This window comes from Gracilinanus agilis, chromosome 3 (assembly GCF_016433145.1).
Source record: "Gracilinanus agilis isolate LMUSP501 chromosome 3, AgileGrace, whole genome shotgun sequence".
NCBI lineage: Eukaryota > Metazoa > Chordata > Mammalia > Didelphimorphia > Didelphidae > Gracilinanus > Gracilinanus agilis.
Window position 1 is genome coordinate 151,731,731 of NC_058132.1, and position 20,743 is coordinate 151,752,473.

Here is a 20,743-nt window from a genome sequence, read left to right on the forward strand (position 1 = left end):
ATGGAAATAGGCCCTGAACAAGGACACGTTACAACCAGTGGAAATGTGTGTCGGCCATGGGTGGGCGGAGAGCGGGGGGGGGGGGTTGAAGGGGAAAGTAGGGGTATGAAGCATGTAAACAGGTTTAAAATGAATATTAATAAATGTTTTTAAAAAAAAGAGCTTCAACATGGTATTTCAAGGACCTGTAAATGAAAATTGCTCAGATCTATAAAAACTGAGGGCACACTACAGCATCCACATCACTTCCTGAAAGGAACCCCAAAAAGATAAGTCTCAGGAATATTATAGCCCAAATCTTGAACTTCCATGTTAATGGAAAAGGATTTACAGAAAAAAAGAACAGTGACGTACATTTAAAACAAATTTACCCTGATATATTTATACAAATAATTCAACATTAAAAAATGGGAAATAGACAATACAAAATGGCATTAATGGACATTACAATACTTTGATGCAGAAGTATATTAATTTCACAAGGAGATGAAAAGAGCTCAGAAAACCCTTTAATGGTCTGACTTATCAGTTCATCTAAGTCTTTTCATGCTTCTCTATATTATTCGTATATATATTTTCTAAAAACAGAATCATTTTATATGCAATTAATATGCTTTTATCTCCTTTTTTTACATTGTGACATTTGTGTTTATTGATAATTAAATTCACACTAAGAAAGAAAAATTAGAAGAAAAAAAGATGTTTCAGCCATATTGAGAAGGTATTTAATTGCCAAATAGAAGAGTATGTAGTTTATCCTACAGGCTATTTCAGGTTTTCTCCAGAGGGGGAGTGACATGTTCAGGCTGTATACATCAGGAACATCAATTTGACAGCTGTGTAGATTGGGAAGCAGGGCATGGTGGTTCCTTGACAGGGAGATCAATTGTGAGGCTATTTAATAATCTGGGAGAGTTCAGAGGAGGGTATGGAGTAGGTGGTTATTTATATTTTGAGCTTCGGTCCACGAATTTAAATCTCCTTGTCATCCACCAATTTCTTAGCCATCTTACTCACTTCTCCAATTTTCCTTTCTCTTTGAAAATTTTTGCCTTTGTGAGTTGATAGTGATGAAGATACTGTTGCATGTGAGGCCTTTGTTTTATTGCCCAGAACTTTATAGACTTCAGCATTGTAGCTTTAGAAACAACTGTAGTTGAGTGATGCTTCTCACCCTTGCTTCTTAGAACTCTGTCTCCTTTATGGGTTCATTACCTTCTTCACAACTCATTAATATGCGCAATCTCCAATTATCTGTCCATGGCACTCTTCCTTCTTGGCTCTTTACCTTAGGTTTCTGGTGCCTTGCCACAACTTCAGGTAATTTCTAATTCTGTAATCAAGCCTTAATCTCACTTTCATGTTCCTGATATAATTGTCTAATCTTTTCAAGAAATTTTCACTTCGGTATTCTTGTTTATACCTCAACCTCCACATATTCAAAAGCAAACTTATTTTCTTTTCCTCTAAACCTACTTCTTATCTCACTGATTCTATCAGGGGTACCAACATTCACCTGTTCACTTCAGTTTAAGGCTTGAAATTATCTTTGATTTTTTTTCTCCATCTCTTAAGTCTAACCATTTATCAAAACCTATTAATTCCACTACTATAACTTCTTTCACATACATCTTCTGTGTGTATTCACTGACATTCTTTTTATACTATCCTTTATTCCCACACAACTTGAATAGGAGGTTTTGTTTTGTTTTGTTTTAATCTTTGTACATTTTCCTTTTTTTTTTTCAGGTTTAATTTTTTTATTTTTTTTTTAGAAAAATTTCCCATAGTTACACGATTCTTGTTTTTACTTTCCCCTTCACCACCGTTCCCCCCCCCCCATATCCAACGTGTATTTCCACTGGTTTTAACATGTGTGATCAATCAAGACTTATTTACATATTATTGATAGTTGCATTTGTGTGGTCGTTTAGTATCACATCCCCAACCATGTCTACATCAACCTATCTGTTCAAGCGGTTGTTTTTCTTCTGTGATTCCACTCCTGTAGTTCTTCCTCTGAATGTGGGTAGCGTTCTTTTCCATAAATCCCTCAGAATTGTCCTGGGTCATTGTATTGCTGCTAGTACAGAAGTCCATTACATTCGGTTTTACCACCGTGTATTGGTCTCTGTGTACAATGTTCTTCTGGCTCTGCTCCTTTCACTCTGCATCAATTCCTGGATGTCTTTCCAGTTCACATGGAATTCCTCCAGTTCATTATTCCTTTGAGCACAGTAGTATTCCATCACCAGCCTATACCACAATTTGTTCAGCCATTCCCCAATTGAGGGGCATATCCTCGTTTTCCAGTTTTTTGCTACCACAAGTCTGTTTATCTATAATCTCTTTGGGGTACAAACCCAGCAATGGCATGGCTGGATCAAAGGGCAGGCAGTCTTTTAGCACTCTTTGGGCATAATTCCAAATTGCCATCCAGAATTGTTGGATCAGTTCACAACTCCACCAGCAATGCATTAATGTCCCAGTTTTGCCACATCCCCTCCAACATTCATTACTCTCCCCTTCTATCATTTTAGCCAATCTGCTAGGTATGAGGTGATACCTCAGAGTTGTTTTGATTTGCATTTCTCTAATTATTAGAGATTTAGAACATCTTCTCATGTGCTTATTGATCCCAACTTTGGGACAAAAATATACTATTCGACAAAAATTGCTGGGAAAATTGGAAAACAATATGGGAGAGATTAGGTTTAGATCAATATCTCACTCCCTACACCAAGATAAATTCAGAGTGGGTGGATGACTTGAATATAAAGGAGGAAACTATACGTAAATTAGGTGAACACAAAATAGTATACTTGTCAGATCTCTGGGAAAGGAAAGATTTTAAAACCAAGCAAGAGTTAGAAAAAATTACAAAATGTAAAATAAATAATTTTGATTATATTAAATTAAAAAGGTTTTGTATAAACAAAAACAATGCAACCAAAATCAGAAAGGAAACAACAAACTGGGAAAAAAATCTTTATAACAAAAAATTCTGACAGAGGTCTAATTACTCAAATATACAAGGAACTAAATCAATTGTATAAAAAATCAAGCCATTCCCTAATTGATAAATGGGCAAGGGATATGAATAGGCAATTTTTAGATAAAGAAATCAAAACTATCAATAAGCACATGAGAAGGCGTTCTAAATCTCTAATAATTGGACAGTTTTAATAGGTTTTCCTAACAGGTTTTCTATTTCCCATTCATCCTTGTCTTCCTCTGCGATAATTTTCCTCATGCATTGATAGGCTGATGTCCTACCTCTGTTCCAAAGCCTTTCATGGCTCCTTGTTACCTATGAATAAAGAAATTTGAGGTTATCTTGAGTTTGTGCTGCTGTGCCCTCCTGGCCTTAGCCTCATCACTTCCTTCCCAAACTCTAAGCTACTACCATCAGAGTGGATTGTTCCCTGCCTCACCACGTCCCCTGAACTTTGAGACTTCTTTCTCTCTTGCCTATGCTTGGCTTTCTCAGTCTCTGAGGTTACTTTCAGGTCTAGGATCAAAATCTGTGACTCTGAAAATATCATGGCTTGTGTCTCTTCTTCTTTTCCTGATTGCCTTTTGTTGTGACTGGCTTTTTCTCTTTAATTTTACATAGCCCTCGGTCTTTTGGCTCTAATGTGTCTGTTGTGTAATATTACATATTTTAGACATCTCGTTATGTTTTGGTCCCCTTGAGCTTCATGATTCCATTAATCATGTCTTATCTAAAGTTTGTCTGTGTAGTTGTAGGAACCCAGTAGGTACTCTGAACATACTTCTGCTTGGCACCTTTTGTTGATGTTGTCTCCAACTGTCTTTCCCTGTCAAGGTGAGACAAACCAACTCTCAGAGCTTGAATATAACAATGTCAACTTTTAACAAATTATTTTTTATGTATTCATTATATGCAAAGTATAGGTGAAAGATGCTGTGGGAATACAGAGAAATATAATATATGTTATAAGATTTCAGAAGAAAGCTGTATTATTTTCAGCTGGGGTGATCAGTGCAACTTCACAAAAGAGGTAATATTTGATGCAGACTTTGAAGGATTGAGAGGTAGGATTGTGTTGGCTAAAGAGAGGATGGACAAAGACATTCTTGTCTTGGGGAACAGCATGAACACAATGATAGTGATAGACAGGGAAACCTAGTATGTTTATGATTTCTAAAGAGGTAGAGAAAATAAGTAGAATAGTTTGCCTGGAATGGAGGCTTCATTTGGGGTGGCGTCTGTTGTGTATTGTGGTACAGAAGAAGAGGTGGGGTGTGTGTGTGATATGAAATAGTGTCAGATGTTACAGAGAATTCAAGGAAGGTAGAAATAAAAAAGTAATTCTATTTAGTGACTACGAGAGCCCTTTAGAGTATTTTTTCAGTAATGTGGTAAGGAGGTATCCAGATTACAGAAGTTTAAGGAGAGAGCAAATAGTGAGAAAAAAAATAAACTAAAAGTGAGAAGCAATTCTTTTAACAAAGAAATAATAGCTTTTTTTTCCTCAGAAGTATATCATCTATTAATAGAATTGAAATTCCAAAATTTAAATATTAACTTTTATGCTTCAGTTTCTTCAATCAAATAGGGATGGAGAAAATGAGAATAATACTTATTATGCATTTTTAATCTTTGATTTGGTAATTACATAATTTTGTGATTGTAGTCTCACAGGCAAGAGACTACTGGAAGTTACATATAGTGCACTGAAAATTTCATGAAATATCTATGGATAATTTTAAACAATTGCTTATTTTGTAGTGATACTGTAAATATGTGTACATATTTTATGCTTATAATGTTATATATTGCTTATCTTATTATAGTTGGCTCTTTTCTGCATTCCGTGATAATTTCCATTTTTTTAAATGAGAAAATCCATATGTAGGTTTCTTCTGTTACTAGCAGCCTAAAATAGCAAAATTAATCAGAGAAGGAGAAAACAACTACTTGTATATTTATAGTTAGGATTCCTCTTCATTCAGATGTCCAATATGCTACTTGTTCTATGATTAATTTGACTTCATTTTGATTTTTTTTCTTCAGAAAGCTGTGGAAAACAGCAATAAAAGAGGTAGTTTAAAAATGACAGGCATAATACCAGTACTTTGAGATTAAAAAATCAGTAACATTTTCTTTCACTAGTTCTCATTAAAAATTATTTTAAAAAAAGAGAGGATTCTGATAAAGTGTAATTTTGTTAATAATCCATACATAATAACTTATGTAAATTAGGCCATACTTAATACTAGGATGTTCTTCCTTACCAGTCTCCCCCCAAAATTGAAGAACTTTGATCTTTTCTGTGATCATAAACCAATGGAATTGAGATTATGTGGCCTGTCCTGCATCTTTGTAACAGTGAGGTTCTTGTAGGGTAGGGCAGAGAGAAACCAGGTAGTAGATTTGTGTGTGTGTGTGTGTGTGTGTGTGTGTGTGTGTGTGTGTGTGTGTGTTTGGGAGGAAGGTAGTGGCTTTGTTTTGTTTTGCTTTAGAGGCAAAAACTGCCATGGTTAGATTTTGAGTGGATATATAAGGTGGAATGGGTATATGATGAGAAATCTCATTTATTTTGTGTAATAAAAATGGAAAGGATCTCTTTTGGACTTTTATAAGTCACAAGCCATTATCTCTTTCTGTACAATTATTTTGTATGCTCCTGGGGCCTAATGTAGCTGGAAATACCCTTTCACTCTTAGTCTGGGTCTGGCTTGTGTATGATATTTATAAATTTAATAATTCTTTCTCTTCTTTTTACCAGCCGTTATTTAAATAAGGCTTTTCACATGTTGTCTAAGAAAGATAAATTCTCATCTACTTTTATAAATAATGTGATATCCCATACCGAAACTGAACACTCAGCCCCAGCCTGGATGTTGCTCTCAAAGGTTGCCTGCTCATCACCTAAACTGGATTACACCAAAATAATTGAATCCTGGGAGAGAATCAGTGGGTGTGTATGATCTTAATCTAATTATTGACTGCTGCTGAAAACAAATGGAGGGCAGTTTCTTTCTTCAATAAGGGAGTTTCCCATTTCATAGATATTAAGATTCAAAAAACTTTAAATGCCATTGTGAAAATTAATTCTTTAAAAACCATTTTCTAGTGCATTTAGCATTCCTTAGCATTTCCTATAATATGACTCACTTCTAGCATCAGTAAAAACACAGAGGAAATGATACTGTTCCTCTCAACTATATTCTTTTTCAGCTTCATATTATTCTTCCTCTTTTATTATCTTTTAGGCAACAGAATACCAGTCCTGATACTCTAGGACATATTCTGTGTGTGATTGGTTATATTGCAAAGCACCTCCCTAGGAGAAGTCAGAAAGAGCTGACTGGTAAGTATATCTGTGATGTCATGTGTGAAATTTAACAAGAAAGGCAAATTGAAGCATTCTTTCTTAGAAAAGTTATGGTTTATTAGTAGGGGCACAATCCACCAATAGAACAGATCTCTTGACCCCCTCAAATAACCAAAAGATGCTGAATTGACACTATAAAATGTTTTTATAAGGATAGAACAAAGAACAGAGCAAAAATCATATAATTGGTTATGGAATTGATGACATCATGGGGTTGGGGAATCATGATTGCTTAAATTAAGGAAATGGCATATAGTACACGTTGGGATCAGGCCCACCTTCTCTCCCTGTTTCCAAGGGATGCTTTTGTGAATTTATGATATCAGCTGCCTCATGAGGTCATTATTAATATTGGACTGGAGCCTCAGATTCAAAGACAGAAATTTACAGGGGTGGGGCCTTAAGGTGGGACAAGGTCAGCTAGTCCAGATGGCACACAGATATCATCCAATTTCTCAGAGACTGAAGTTATATAAAATAATAAGCTTTCCTGGGTAAGAATAATTTGTAGATGTTGGTGAGATAACAATTAGAATAGTACTACTAAAACCAAGCTCATAGTTTCTTTCTAATTAAGAATGATTAGGTGAAAGCTATAACTTATACATTGAATCTCAGAGAGAGGCTGAACTCTTGAACTTAAGGACTTCTTCACTTAAACACAAAGAACAAGCTTACGTTGGTTACATAGACTCATAAAGCAAAATTAAATACAAAATGTAGGACAGAACACCAGAATTGAATATAAAATACCAAATTAATATTTGCTTCTTTCAATTCCCCTTTTGGCCAATGATAGATATACATGCCTATCATATCATCTGTCTAAAAGCTAACAGTATAAGATCTCTAATATAATCATTACCACTAAGGTGCACTAATTTACATCTGATGCTAGATCATAATGGACTTTGATATAGTAACTAATGCAAAGTCTAAAAGAAAAAAAGAACAAAAGACTGATTAATCATAGCACAAGCCCTAACAGGAATATCTAAAACCACAAACTAAATTTTAGAGGACAGGTATCAAGGGGATGTCTTTAGAGGGAATGCTTAAAAAAGATGTCTCAAGTAACTAAGGAAAACGGCACCCACAGATACTTATGTGAAGTAATGGTCATAAAGTTTAGCTAACAGTGTGTCTCCTCGTATCTTTAGCCCATTCTTATTGTCCACATGTACCATCTCAGACAGATCTCAGATGTCCCATGTAGCCATCTGGTTCTCTGGTAAGATTTCTTTTTGGACATTCTGGGATAGGTCTAATTCTTGGGGGTGCTAAAGCGAGCTCATCTTTAGTAGGTTTGCTCCACTGGTGTCATATCATTGATAGGTTCTTAGAAGTTCTTGCTACAGTCTTTTATAAAACAGATCAATACATTTTAGTACAGTCTCTTAAATTTTTACTTCTCTAATAATTAAAATCACCTATAATCTTGTGGTTCTGATATTATTAATAATAGAGTTTTAAAAGGATAATTAATTAGGAACCCATAATTCACTTAAAACATCAGAGAATTTGAGTTTTTAAATACCTCTTACTATTTCTATATTTTTTAAAATTTGCACTGTCAAGAATAGGCTGAAGAATCTAAAAAAAAAACGAGTCTTTCTGGTTAGATTTCATATTAAAGTGGTGGGTAAAGCCAGGAGTAAGAATGCTTGTTTAAATCGGCATTGACTCCATTATCATCTAACTTTCTTTGATGTAAGTTAGCAACTTAAGACAGTTCTGTTAAGACTAAGTTGATTAAAGATTTAACTACATGAAAGAACCTTCCGAAAATAACTTCATAATTCACATAAGACAATTCTATTCTATGAACAAATTCCCAATTACTCCCCCCTTTCATCAGAGGGTGTTTTCAGTGAAGGATAGGGATCCTATTCCTTAAATAAATCAATTTAACCAAATTATTAATTCTTTCATAGGACTGATAGGATTTCATGACCCTAGCTCTCACATTGACAGGTTTACAAATAAAGAGATATTTACAAAGTCTCTTTCCTCACTTTTTATTTTCCATAAAGTAAGAAATTATTATGCTTCTCTTTTAAAATATATCCAATTACATATTTGACAGTTTTTAACACTTTGACAGTAGTCACTAATAATCTAATTAATAAATTTGAGGTACCCATATCAAAAAGAATTAAAATCTCCAATGATATAATATTACCATTCCCATTACAGCATTTCTTATACAAATGGTTTTCCAGAATTTATAAGAAAATTTGGAAACATGATAACAACTTTCGCAATATTGTGAATTTAAAACAAAACTTTAAATACTAATCAGTTCATATTAAGTTAGTCAGATGTATTTACAAATTACCCTACATAGAAAATCATTCATCTGATTTCATGTAGATTTTAAATTCACACTCCTGTAGGGGTTAAAATTTATGGTTGGACTAAATATAAGAGAATGTGGTCTCCAATATTATAACTCAAGTCAAAATGACTATTTAGCAGCTTTATTTACAAAATAGAGAGGAGAAAAGTAGAGAAATGTGAAAGAGGGTAGAGTAAGCAGTCTAGCTTATCACCCCTAATATTTCTCCCCGGCCTGGCTCAACTCAGGTTGAGTGGTTTAATCTGAGAACCTGGTGGTGAATAACCTTTTGGCCTCCTCTAGACTCTCTGGAAACTAATCTCTCTAGAAGCCAGGAATGGAGTCCACCTTTTCACTCACCATGTTGTAGAACAAAGGGAATCGATCTAAGAGCACCCTTACCAGAAACAGTCTGAGGTCCCAAGCCAAGGCTCCTCCAAGTTGAAGTTTGAAGGAGAAAGTGAATCTGGACAGGAAGTTTAGGGTTTTTTCCACATCACTTCCTGTCCCTTCCTCTATTTTATAGGGACCAATTGCAGTCTTTAAATTTGCTTAGCACTGCCCAGGGGGCAGTCAGTCGCTTCTGAGTTGTCACCCACTTTTGCAAGTAACTTGTGGACCTCCCCTACTTAAGCATTGAGTAGGGAGGTGTAAACTCCTGTAGTAAGTAGTTTTGGGACTTCCCTTACTTTCTTTTGTTAATTAATTCAAAAGTAGACAAAGGGAAAGTTAATCCTGTCTTCACACCCCTCATAGTTTAGAAAGTTGTTGTTTAGTTGTGCTCAACTCTTCATAACTCCATTTGGAGTTTTCTTGGCAAAGATACCAGAGTGGTTTGCCCTTTCCTTTTCTACTTCATTTTAGAGATTACTTCATTTTAGAGATAAGGAAACCCATGCTAACAGAGTTAAGTGACTTGACTCACACAATAAGTCACTGAGGCTAGATTTGAACTCAGAAAGATGAGTCCTCTTGACTTTAGGCTCTGCACTCTATCCACTATACTACCTAGCTGCCCTGGTTTAGCAAGGCATTAGTAAAACATTTCATCAAAAACCTAATTAGCAAAAGGGTAACATATACATAGGTCAAATGAAATCATATACAATAAATGAATCTCATGGTAAATTCACTAGAAAATATATATAAGACTTTACCATTATTAAATTCAAAATTGTTTTTGGAAATTCAGTTCAAAATACTCTAGGCTAAATATTATAAAACATTTTAAAAATTCCTTACTGTACTTGCAGGGCTTATAATATCTTCGAACTCTGCATTATATGGATGAGGACATCTTAAAAAGAGATTCCTACCGTGTCAAATTAATAGTAAAAACATTAATATCCACTGTATTTTTAAATGAACAATTTAAACAAATTTACAACATATTTTAAAAATTGAACCTATACCCCACAAGAATCCAGATTAAAAAAAGAAGTTAATTTTGCCAACAATGTCTAATACAATGAATTTTCAAATCCATTATTTATATTTTATTTATCATTTTTAATCCTAATAATTCACATCTCCTGTTTGGAGAAGCACTTAAGCTCCACTAATAGTCTTTTTCTTTACAAATAAAGTGATCCTTATCTCACATATACACAGTAATCAGATTTGCTCCATAATTTTACATCTTTCTCAGGATCTCGATTTAAAAAAAAAAAAAAAAGCCCTTACCTTCTTAGAATCAATACTGTGTATTGGTTCTAAGGCAGAAGAGTGATAAGGGCTAGGCAATGGGGGTTAAGTGACTTGCCCAGAGTCATATAGCTAGGAAGTGTCTGGAGTCAGATTCGAACCCAGGACCCCGTCTCTGCGTCTGGTTCTCAATCCACTGAACTACTTAACTTCCCCTTCTCAGGATCTTGAGATGAGGGAATGAGATGGTGATATCTAACCAGGCCCCTCAGTTCCCTTAAGCAAGAAAAGCATTAAGAGCAAGAATCAACAAGACTCCCCTGCTAGAAAATATAATTTTCTCAATCCCCACCCCAAAATCCTGGAGATTACCTATCTAGAGCAACTTAGTGTATAATTATGTAGGAAGATAGGACCTCCTGAACCCTTCAAACTTCAAAGAACATTGAAATGGTGTGTTCTTTTAGTAACTCCAGTTTTTTTGGGTTTTTTTGGAAGGTCTTTTTTGAAGACGGAGAGCCCAATTACCTTCAGATCCAGTCCTTACCCAATCCTATTTGGAGAGATCTTTGAGGAATGAATTCCTTTCTACAGATAGTCTGGGAAATATGCCCTAGTTTGAAATATTATTAATTATTTCCAATTCTATAGTCTGAGACTTTGTAACTCAAACTCGGACACAAAACAAAGTACAATGATCCCTCACCTATTGCGGGAGTTACGTTCCAGAGACCCCCACAATAGGTAAAAATCTTCAAAGTAGCAGGAGAGCAAACAGATCGATGCTACAGTCACTGAGCCAATCAGTGCCCAGGATACAGAAGACAGCACTGTGGTTGGTCACCTTTCATTCCATTAGCCAGTAGTGTGCCATGTACAATCTCACATTGGCAAATTAGTTTGAGTGGTAGTGGTGTACAGTATAGTGTTCATCCACAAAATCCCACATTATAGAAAAAACTCCTTGATACAGAATTAGATTTTTTTTTTTAACCCCTGATACAGTGAAACCGTGATAAGTGAACTGCAGTATAGCGAGGGATGACTGTTCATATTATTCACTCACCCTTTTTACCTAGAGAAGATCTAACTGTTTGAAATTCCAGTGAAAGTCTTTTCCCAGCCACAGAGTCCTTAGCAGAAACTTTCCCTTTGTGGAAAATGTTCTGCATAGGCCCAGTAGAATAGGGGGAGATTATGATAAGGATTTGAGGGAGCTTTCCTACCTAAATCCCACTGCTGTCACTGTGGTGGTCATGTTGAGAAAAGGCTTTTGATTCTCAATTTGGTTGTATTTTCCCAAACTTAAATTTCAAGAGGTTTGATCTCCTTTTCAGATATTGTCAAATGTAAACTGAAAGAGTTTCAGTGGGCTCCAGAGGTGATTAGTTCAGCTGTTGATGTTCTGCAAAAACTCTGTCATGCATTTGTAGAGACAGCTGAGGAGCAGCAGGTAAGGTTATGTCTGACCCTCTTACTTTAATCTTTGTACACATACTTCAGTGTTTCCTGTTTGGTCCAAGGGTCATTTTGACTCTAGAAAATATTTCTGGTTTTTTTGTAAGATGTATCTGTGCTTCCAAAAGAACTCATCCTTTCTCTCTAAATTTGCCCCCCCTTTCTGAATTTCCTCATTTCTTTTGAGATTACCAACATTCTACCAGTCACCTGGTTCCCACCTTTGGTGAACCTTCCTTTATTCTCAGCCCACATAGCCAAATCTTATTATTTCTACCACATCTCTCACATCTTGACCTCTTCTCTCTACTCACTTGTTTAATACTCTAGTCCAGTGATGGGCAAACTTTATAAAGAGGGGGCCAAAGGAAAGGAAATGCTTGTCTCTCAGTCTGTTTCTAAGGGAACTCTTTCGGAAGTTTCATTGTATTGTATCCTACTCACTGTATTCATCAGATTAGGAATAATGTCTCCCCATGGAATAGAACATCTCAGGGGGCTGCATCTGGCCTGTGGGCCTGTAGTTTGCCCATCACTGCTCTAGTCTAAACCTACATCTCTGCTGGGTTATTGTAAGAGTCTCATAATTGGTCTACTTGCCTAATTTGGCTTCTGCCTTTCTAATTCATCCCCCATACAGCTTCCAAAGTGATTCTCCTAAAGCACAAGTCTAATTGTATTATCTCCCTAATCAGTCAAATTCAATGACTTCCTGTCTCCAGGATCAAATATCAGCCTTTCTGTTTGACATTTCGAGGTCTTTCCAGCCTAACCTCAACCTACTTTATGAGTTTGATTATACATTACTTCAATTCCCTTAATTCACAGCCCAGCCACACTGGTGTAAATGCTATTCTTCTCATATGACATTCTATCTCTTACCTTTGTGTTGGCTGCCTGACATCCCTGGAAGGCACTCTGGGCACATCTCTGCTTCTTAGAGTTCCTTATTTCTCTCACAGACTGAGCTCACATGAAATCTTTTCTGATTCCATACCCTTCCTCCCCTAGAAGATAGTTTGGCAGATACAAATTATTTTGTGTTTATTTTGTAAATATTTTTGGCATACTTACATATATACATATTATTTCCCCTGATAGCAGGCAAGACTTATTTCATTTTAGTCATTTTATCCCTAATACCTAGCACAGTACCTGGCACATAGTAGACTTTTAGTAAGTACCTGTTGATTGATTGGGTTATGATCTTTCAGGCCCCTTTCAGCTTTGAGATTCTGTGAATTGTATGTATCTTTTGCACCTTCTCTATTTTCAGACAGTGGACTTAGCAATAGTACCACATTTCTTTACATTCTCTTTCACTTATCACATTCATGAAAGACTCTGTGTGAGGCACTGTGAGAGATGCAAAGATAAATTATAGGTTCTCTTTTCAAAGAACTTAAAACACTTTCCCATTCTTCTTGTTGTCTCTGCTATATTAGACTGATAACATTATTATTTATATTATAAGGAACATTTATATATTTTAAGGCATGCAAAGCACTTTCTTAAAAATAATCTCATGGTGTAAACAATACAGTGCGAAGACTAGATGGCCAGGCCACATTGTATTCTTAAGATTTCTTTGACCTACGCCTCTAAAGTTTCTTTTTGTCATTTAACCTCTAGATGTTTTTATTGCATAAATCATTCTTTCATCAGTAGTCCATTTTGTCTTTCCTGGTCCTTACTTGTCACCTAGGAAGGCAGTGTGGTATAGAGAAAAAAATCACTGAGGCTGTAGTTGGAGAACTTGGATTCTTATACCTCTAATACCATCTGTGGGAACTTGGGCAGGTCACTTGGCTTCCTGGGGCTTCAGTTTTCTTATCTGTAAATCAAGGAGATTGGACACAATAGACTGTCTTTTGGGTCCTTTTTTGTCTCAAGATCTGTGATCTCACCAAGTCCGTGCTCTGGCTAAAAGTGTCATAGCAATTGATATTTCTAGAACAAGTAATATTATAAGGAATAAGGCAGATCAGGATTAAAGCTAAAAACTGAGTGAAAGATAGTAAATGAAGTAGAGCACAAACTTGAGCTTATAATGGCCTTATGGGACCATTGGGGAAAATGACCTACCAAAGGAAAATTGGAATAATCTAATGAACTGTTTACTTAAATCTTAAATGAACAGATAACATTATAAAGAAAAGCAACTTTGAAAGACTTATGAATTCTCATCAAAGAAATATCCATCTATGTTTTCAGAGGACTCGTGATGAAACATGTTCCCCATCTGCTCTTAGAGAAGGGTTGGAAGGTGGAAAAAGAAGCATACGTTTTTGGACATGAGCACTCTGTGGATCCATTTTTCTTGATTTTACTAATTTTCTACAAATTTCTTTTCCTTTTTGTTTTTAATTAGAGTTGGGAAGTTAAGGGGAGTCAGTGAGGTTAGCAATAGTGATGCCAAAATAAAGAGGCCATTCGTTGAAACTTTTTTTTTTTGACACACAGAAGAGAACAGAAGAATTTCAGAAGGAGGTAGGATATATGTCTCCCTGCTCATTAAAAGGTCATATTACATGAGCTTGGAGGTTTCTACTAATATAAAAATTCTAGAATTGTGTGAAATATTTAAAGGATAGTTATATAGAAGAAGGATTCATTATGGCCTGCTTTTTTTTTTTTTTTTTTTTGGACGGTAGCACAAGGCATAAGGGTTGAAAAGTGGTTAGTGTTTGAGAGAGATGTTGGGAATTTTGACAATATTTGGAAAATCTTTCAAAATTTTAAAGCTATCCCAAAATGGAATGTACTCATATGGGAAATATAGTCAGTTTGCCATTACTAGAGTCTGAGTTTGCCATTACTAGAGTCTGGGTAGCTTCTTCTAAAAGCTGTTTCAGTGGGGATTTATGTATCAGGTACCATTTGGTCAAGATGATCTTTAAAGCTCCTTCCATCTTAAAGATTTTGACCTTCTAAATCTGTAGGGAGTATCCATACTTTCAGTTATATAACTGTGAACTATTTGCTATTGTTTCCTTTTCAAATTAATGCTCTACAGTGGAAACCTATTTCATTATATTTATTTGTTGTTTTGGAGATGGTCCATTGTAGTAGCAGGTAATCAATGTATTATAACTACTGTTTTACACTTAAGATAATTGGAATTTCAATTAGTTGAATGTAGTGAGTTGTTTCCTACATAAACTGTAACTATATTTTCTTATTTATGTCGTGAATGCAAACTACTGAAGTGATTGTTTTTAGTTTGGCTTTCTCTAGCATCTTTGTTTAGAGCAGTTTAAGAAATCTTAAAAAGAAATCTTAGATGAGGAGCATTTTCTTAATCAGATAAATGACAAAAATAGTTGGCATACATTGAGTGGAATAGAAAGAAAAAGAGAATGGTAACTTGACAAGTAGAGTACTTGGTCCCAGTTCTTATTTTGAGGAGAGATCTAATCTAGTAACTTTATACTTGTTTTAGAGGTAGAATTGGAAGCTTCGATTTCAGAAGGCCTCACAGTCCTTGGTTAATGACTCAGGTCATACAAGTTAATGATAACATTTTGTAGGCAAGTCACAATGTTAAAGTAGCAGCTAGATGTTTCAGTGGCTAGAGTTTTGGGTCTGGGGTTAGGAAGACCTGAGTTCAAATCCAACCTCAGGTATTTATTGGCTGTGTGATCCTGGGGAAGTCACTTAACTTCTCTTTGCTTTTATCCACTGGAGAAGGAAATGGCAAACCACTACAGAATCTTCTGCCAAGATTTGCCCCATGGATGGTATGGTCCACAGGTCACAAAGAGTTGGACATGATTAACTGAATAACAATGTTGAAAATATCTTAAAATAGTTTAAAAACTATTTGACTGGGTTAAACCAAATGAGAACATTCTGAATGTAATACTGGTGAGAAATAGGATGAATTACAAAAGACAGTTTTATAATTTCTGTTCTTCTGGCATACAGAGTTGATGGTATAAAGTGAAGGTGTAGGAATACAGAAGATCATAGGATCATACCTCTAGAGCTGGTAAAGGGATCTTAGAGGCCATCTAGTCCTATCCCCTCATTTTAAAGATAGTCCAGAGAAGCCAAGAGATTTGCCCATGGTCCTATAGAACATAGCAAAATTGGTGAGCCCAGGTCCTCTGACACTAAATCCAACACTCTTTCTTTTGTACTGTGCTACTTGCCCTTGAAGTCCATGTGGTTCGGATTGATGGATTAAATAAGCAACAAAGTTGTAGATTATGGTGGTGTTATTCTAATTTAGGTTTCTAGCTCTTCCTACACCTATGCCTACTGCCCTTGTACTACTAAAGTCAAGGGGAAAGTAACTGCTCAAATATAGACAATTCCTTATAAATGTTATTTACCCATTCTCACAACCAGATTATTGAATAAGTATACATTTATTCTTTTTTTTAATATTTATTTTTTAGAAAAGTTAACATGGTTACATGATTCATGCTCTTACTTTCCCCTTCACTCCCTAACTTCCCCCTCCCCCCATAGCCAGTGCACATTTCCCCTAGTTTTATCATGTGCCATTGATCAAGACCTATTTCCAAATTGTTGATAGTTACATTGATGTGGTAGTTTCGAGTCTGCAACCCCAATCATGTCCGCCTCAGCCCATGTGTTCAAGCAGTTGCTTTTCTTCTGTGTTTCCACTCCTGCAGTTCTTCCTCTGAATGTGGATAACGTTCTTTTCCATAAGTCCCTCAGAATTGTCCTGTGTCATTGCATTGCTGCTAGTACAGAAGCCCATTACATTCTATTTTACCACAGTGTATCTGTCTCTGTATACACTGTTCTTCTGGCTCTGCTCCTTTCACTCTGCATCAATTCCTGGAGGTCTTTCCAGTTCACATGGAATTCCTTCAGTTTATTATTCCTTTGAGCGTAATAGTATTCTATCACCAACAGATACCACAATTTGTTCAGCCATTCCCCATTTGAAGGACATACCCTCATTTTCCAGTTTTTTGCCACCACAAAAAGTGCGGCTATAAATATTTTTGTACAAGTCTGTTTATCTATGATCTCTTTGGGGTACAAACCCAACAATGGTATGGCTGGATCAAAGGGCAGGCAATCTTTTATAGCTCTTTGGGCATAGTTCCAAATTGCCAGCCAGAATGGTTGGATCAGTTCACAACTCCACCAGCAATGCATTATACATTTATCCTTAGTGGGGTTTTGACTGAGAAATTTCATAGTGTGACATGCAGCAAAGAAAATATATAAAAGTATGTTGGTTAGGTTTTTGATCACTTTGAAGACTGTAGGATTTCTTGTTTCAAATGGTCACATATATTACATAGGTAAGGGTATCGGATATACGCTCTTTGAAGGTAGGGATTATTTTTCATTTTTGTCTCTATAAGCCTGGTTCTTAAAACTAGTTCTTGCACATAATAAGCATCTAATAAATGGTGAATATATTCTATGTTTACTTTGGCATAGGAATTACTGAACGAAGTGGGTGTTGATATCCTCTCCACATGTGAGAACTACATTTCTAAAGTTGTTTTTAAAGAAGGTGGAACAGTAAACATGGAAGAAGACTTGTTGGTAAGTAGCTACTTTTATTTAGACTTTCCTTCTCCTGCTTTTTCATATTTAGCATACATCTTAAAAATTGATGGAAAATCAAATGACTTCCCTGGCTTCCTCACTTTAAAACAATCAACAACAACAAAAAATCCTCCAATAATTTTTGGTCAATATATTTGATTTTTCTTAAATTCTTATTTTCTAGAATAATTCTACCAGATGTGTTTCATCTACCCTAAGTCCTGTGAGAAACTTTATTACAAGGCAGACATAACAAGTGTTATATGTTGGTTAAAAGTAAACAAAAATAATAAAGAAAATAAGTGATGGAGTTTGAGTTTATTCTTTGCTTACCTTTTGAATTAGATAGTACCTTGTGAGCTATTTGAGTTTTCCGACTACAGAATCAGTGAGTAGTGCTGAATAGATCTAAAGCAATGTCTAAAAAAAAATGAGGTGTTTTAGAATTCAAAACACATTTGTTCTCTGAGAGGTATGATATTCTTTTCAGAATTTTCCTATGCTCCTTGCTATGGAAAATGTTTCATTGCAAAGTATTCCTTCAGAGTAAGTGAATGTTGAGCTAATTAACTGATTTGGTGGGCTTTAAGTCAAAAACTATTTTATGGGAAATTACTGATATTGGCATCTGACACTATCCAATGAAGGAAATAATGAGCTAATTCTTGGTTCTATTCACCACTGGCCATCATTTTAAAAGATCAGGTCATTTTTCTAATCCATCTAAAAGTTAATGGAAAACTTTCCTTATGTTCCTCTTTTCCTTTGCCAGCCCAGCACTTGCAGTTCTGAGTGATTGAAGACCATCTTTATTTTTCAGAGAAGACGTTAGTGCCTGAGGTTTTCTTATGTGCATATTAAACATTATCAGAATCAGAAGGAATGAAAAGGTTGTGTAATAATCCACAGACCTATATAGAACATATTTGATTCTCAGAGTTTCTGTAGTGACATTGACTTTCTAATCCTTCTGAAAGAATTTAAACCTCACTGTTCAAACTAATTTTGTATTTTTAAAAAAAGGAATTTTCCCCAATTCCCTTTTACAAATCTGATTAAATTAAGGTTAAATCTGTCACTAACTCCTGTGCTAGAGTCAAGAGAAATAATAAAGAGGATTTTTCCCGTGTGCAGAAATTGGCTTTTATTAGATGGAACTTCTTTTTATCACTGTCATATATTAATTTTTTAATTTTAATAACGAATTTCCACAGAAATTTTCCAAAGTCATATGATCCATACTGTCTCCCTCCCTTCTCCCCTCCTCCCTTGCATTATCACATATTTCAACCAGAAATATTTGTTTAAAATTTTAAACCTCATACCTCCTTAATAATGACTTCAGATTTCTTTTGATCTATTAGGAAGGATGGTAACTTCAGGGATATTTTCTCCAATTTTATTTTTAATTGAGTAAGTTAGCCTAAAATTTTTTTTTTTGCTTCATAACAACTCAGCACTTCAGGATACAAAAGAGGAAAATGTTATTAACTAACAAAAATACCATAATTTGCATCATTCTGTTTTTTTATTTGTTTTAGCCAGAATGGTTGCCACTAACTTTATCCTTGAAAAGCAACATGTCAGTTATGAAATTCATTATTCTCTTTTCATGTTTGTCTACAAAACCACTTTTATCCGTAGGTGAAACATATCTTTACCTTAGGAGAGGTGGCCCAGTTGTGTCCAGCCAAAGTGGGGAAACGGATCTTCCTTCTAATTCAGTCTATCCTGGCTTCTGTTGATGAAGACCAACGTAAGGCATATGAACTTATATTAACTCACTGTAATGCAGCACTGCCAGAAGGCAATATTAACACAAAGAATATATATAAATCGCTCCTTTCCCCCCCCTCCCTCCTCAGAGCCTTCAACTCAAGATCATTGTAATCATCCAGCTTCTCAACTACTGGCTCAGTTCAGAAGTTCTGTCATGCCTCCACTGATAAGAGCCCACACGGTCATTACCCTAGGTAAGAGCAGCATAGAAGCAGCGGCATGGGAAACTGATTCTTCATTTTTTGCCTTTAAATGGTTTCGTAGTTCTTAAAACATGAATAATCATGGTACTGTGTTACAGGTTCCGGAGATAATATTTGCTAGAGCACTTGGAGTTCTTAGAAATAATGTTTAGGAACAAACCCAGATCTGTATGTAAAGCAGATTACTAGTGGGTGGGCGGGGGTGACGAATCAATGACACTTTTAGACTGAGAAAAATTTCTATGTGGGATTAAAGAGGAAGGGGCCCGGGAAGGAACATGCTAATATATTGCAGTTCTATACATATGTGTATACCTGGATCTTTGACAAGAGGAACTACACATCACTTATCAGTAGATAGATAGCATTTGGAAAATGAGATTTATTTAAAGTTTTCCAAGACTGTTTTAGGTTTCAGAACATTTCTCTGTGAACCATAGCTGTTAGTGAAGCTTTAAAAAACTGTCTTAGAAATTTCAATTTTTTTATTTTCTTAAGGTAATTGGATTTATTTTTGCTTATTTCTGGCAGATTTTTTTAATAACAGTATCCACTAATTTAAACTTGCCAGAAATAGGGGAAGAAAATAAGTATTTGTATATTTTACCTACTATGTGCCAGGCACTGTGCTATGTGCTTTTTACAATTGCTATCTCATTTGATCTTTATAATAACCCAGTAAGACAGGTGCTGCTGTTATCACCATTTTACAATGTGGTGAAAATTTATAACATCAATAGAGAACTCCAAGCTAAATAATAGGTCTATTGAGAGGAGGCCCATCTCACAACAAAGCCGGACTCTGGTCAAAATTAGAACGGGAGACCCTGATCCATAGGAGATAGCCTTTTTTATGCCAAGAAACCACAATGACAGCAAATATAGTCAACAAATGGGCAAGTCTTAATTAATGATGCAAATACTGATTAAGCTAAAAAGTGTAAAAAAAAATCACTATGGGTGGTAACTTAATATCTATTATTATAGCTGACCTTTCCTAGATCTCAGCAATAAGGGGTTGGGGTCTAGTTGTTTTTCTGCTGACAATTATTATGAAATACTAGGAGTCAGCAGTTGAGTGCCTGTCTACACTTTTGTTATACAAAAAAAAAGTATTCTTCCACCCCCTGTCCAACTGTCTGATTATACAAAAAAGAGCGGTGTGGTAGGCTATTTGGAAATTCTTGGGTTATAGGCTTAAGGTCAAAATGTAAACAAGATTTGATTCTACCCTAAACTGTATTTTTCTTAGCCAATTCATAAGAAGCAAGCTATTATTTGACAATTAACTCAAAACTGATGAGTGTATCATAAAAAGTGGGGAGAGGGTTTCACACTCACAACAGTTGAGGAAACCGAGGCAAATGGGTGAAGTGATTTGTCTGGGGTCACACAGCTAGTAACTACCTAAGGTC

The 20,743-nt window shown here is 35.5% G+C and overlaps 1 protein-coding gene across 1 annotated transcript in view; it reads left to right on the forward strand.

The window, feature by feature from the left end:
- NCAPD3 (non-SMC condensin II complex subunit D3) overlaps positions 1-20,743 on the forward strand; it is a 122,814-nt gene that overhangs the window by 46,813 nt on the left and 55,258 nt on the right. Inside the window, exons 17-22 of the mRNA XM_044668321.1 lie at positions 5,757-5,948; positions 6,244-6,341; positions 11,685-11,800; positions 17,236-17,343; positions 18,991-19,102; positions 19,212-19,319. Of these exons, the coding sequence (XP_044524256.1) occupies positions 5,757-5,948; positions 6,244-6,341; positions 11,685-11,800; positions 17,236-17,343; positions 18,991-19,102; positions 19,212-19,319 (734 nt within the window). The remainder of the gene's footprint in view (positions 1-5,756; positions 5,949-6,243; positions 6,342-11,684; positions 11,801-17,235; positions 17,344-18,990; positions 19,103-19,211; positions 19,320-20,743) is intronic.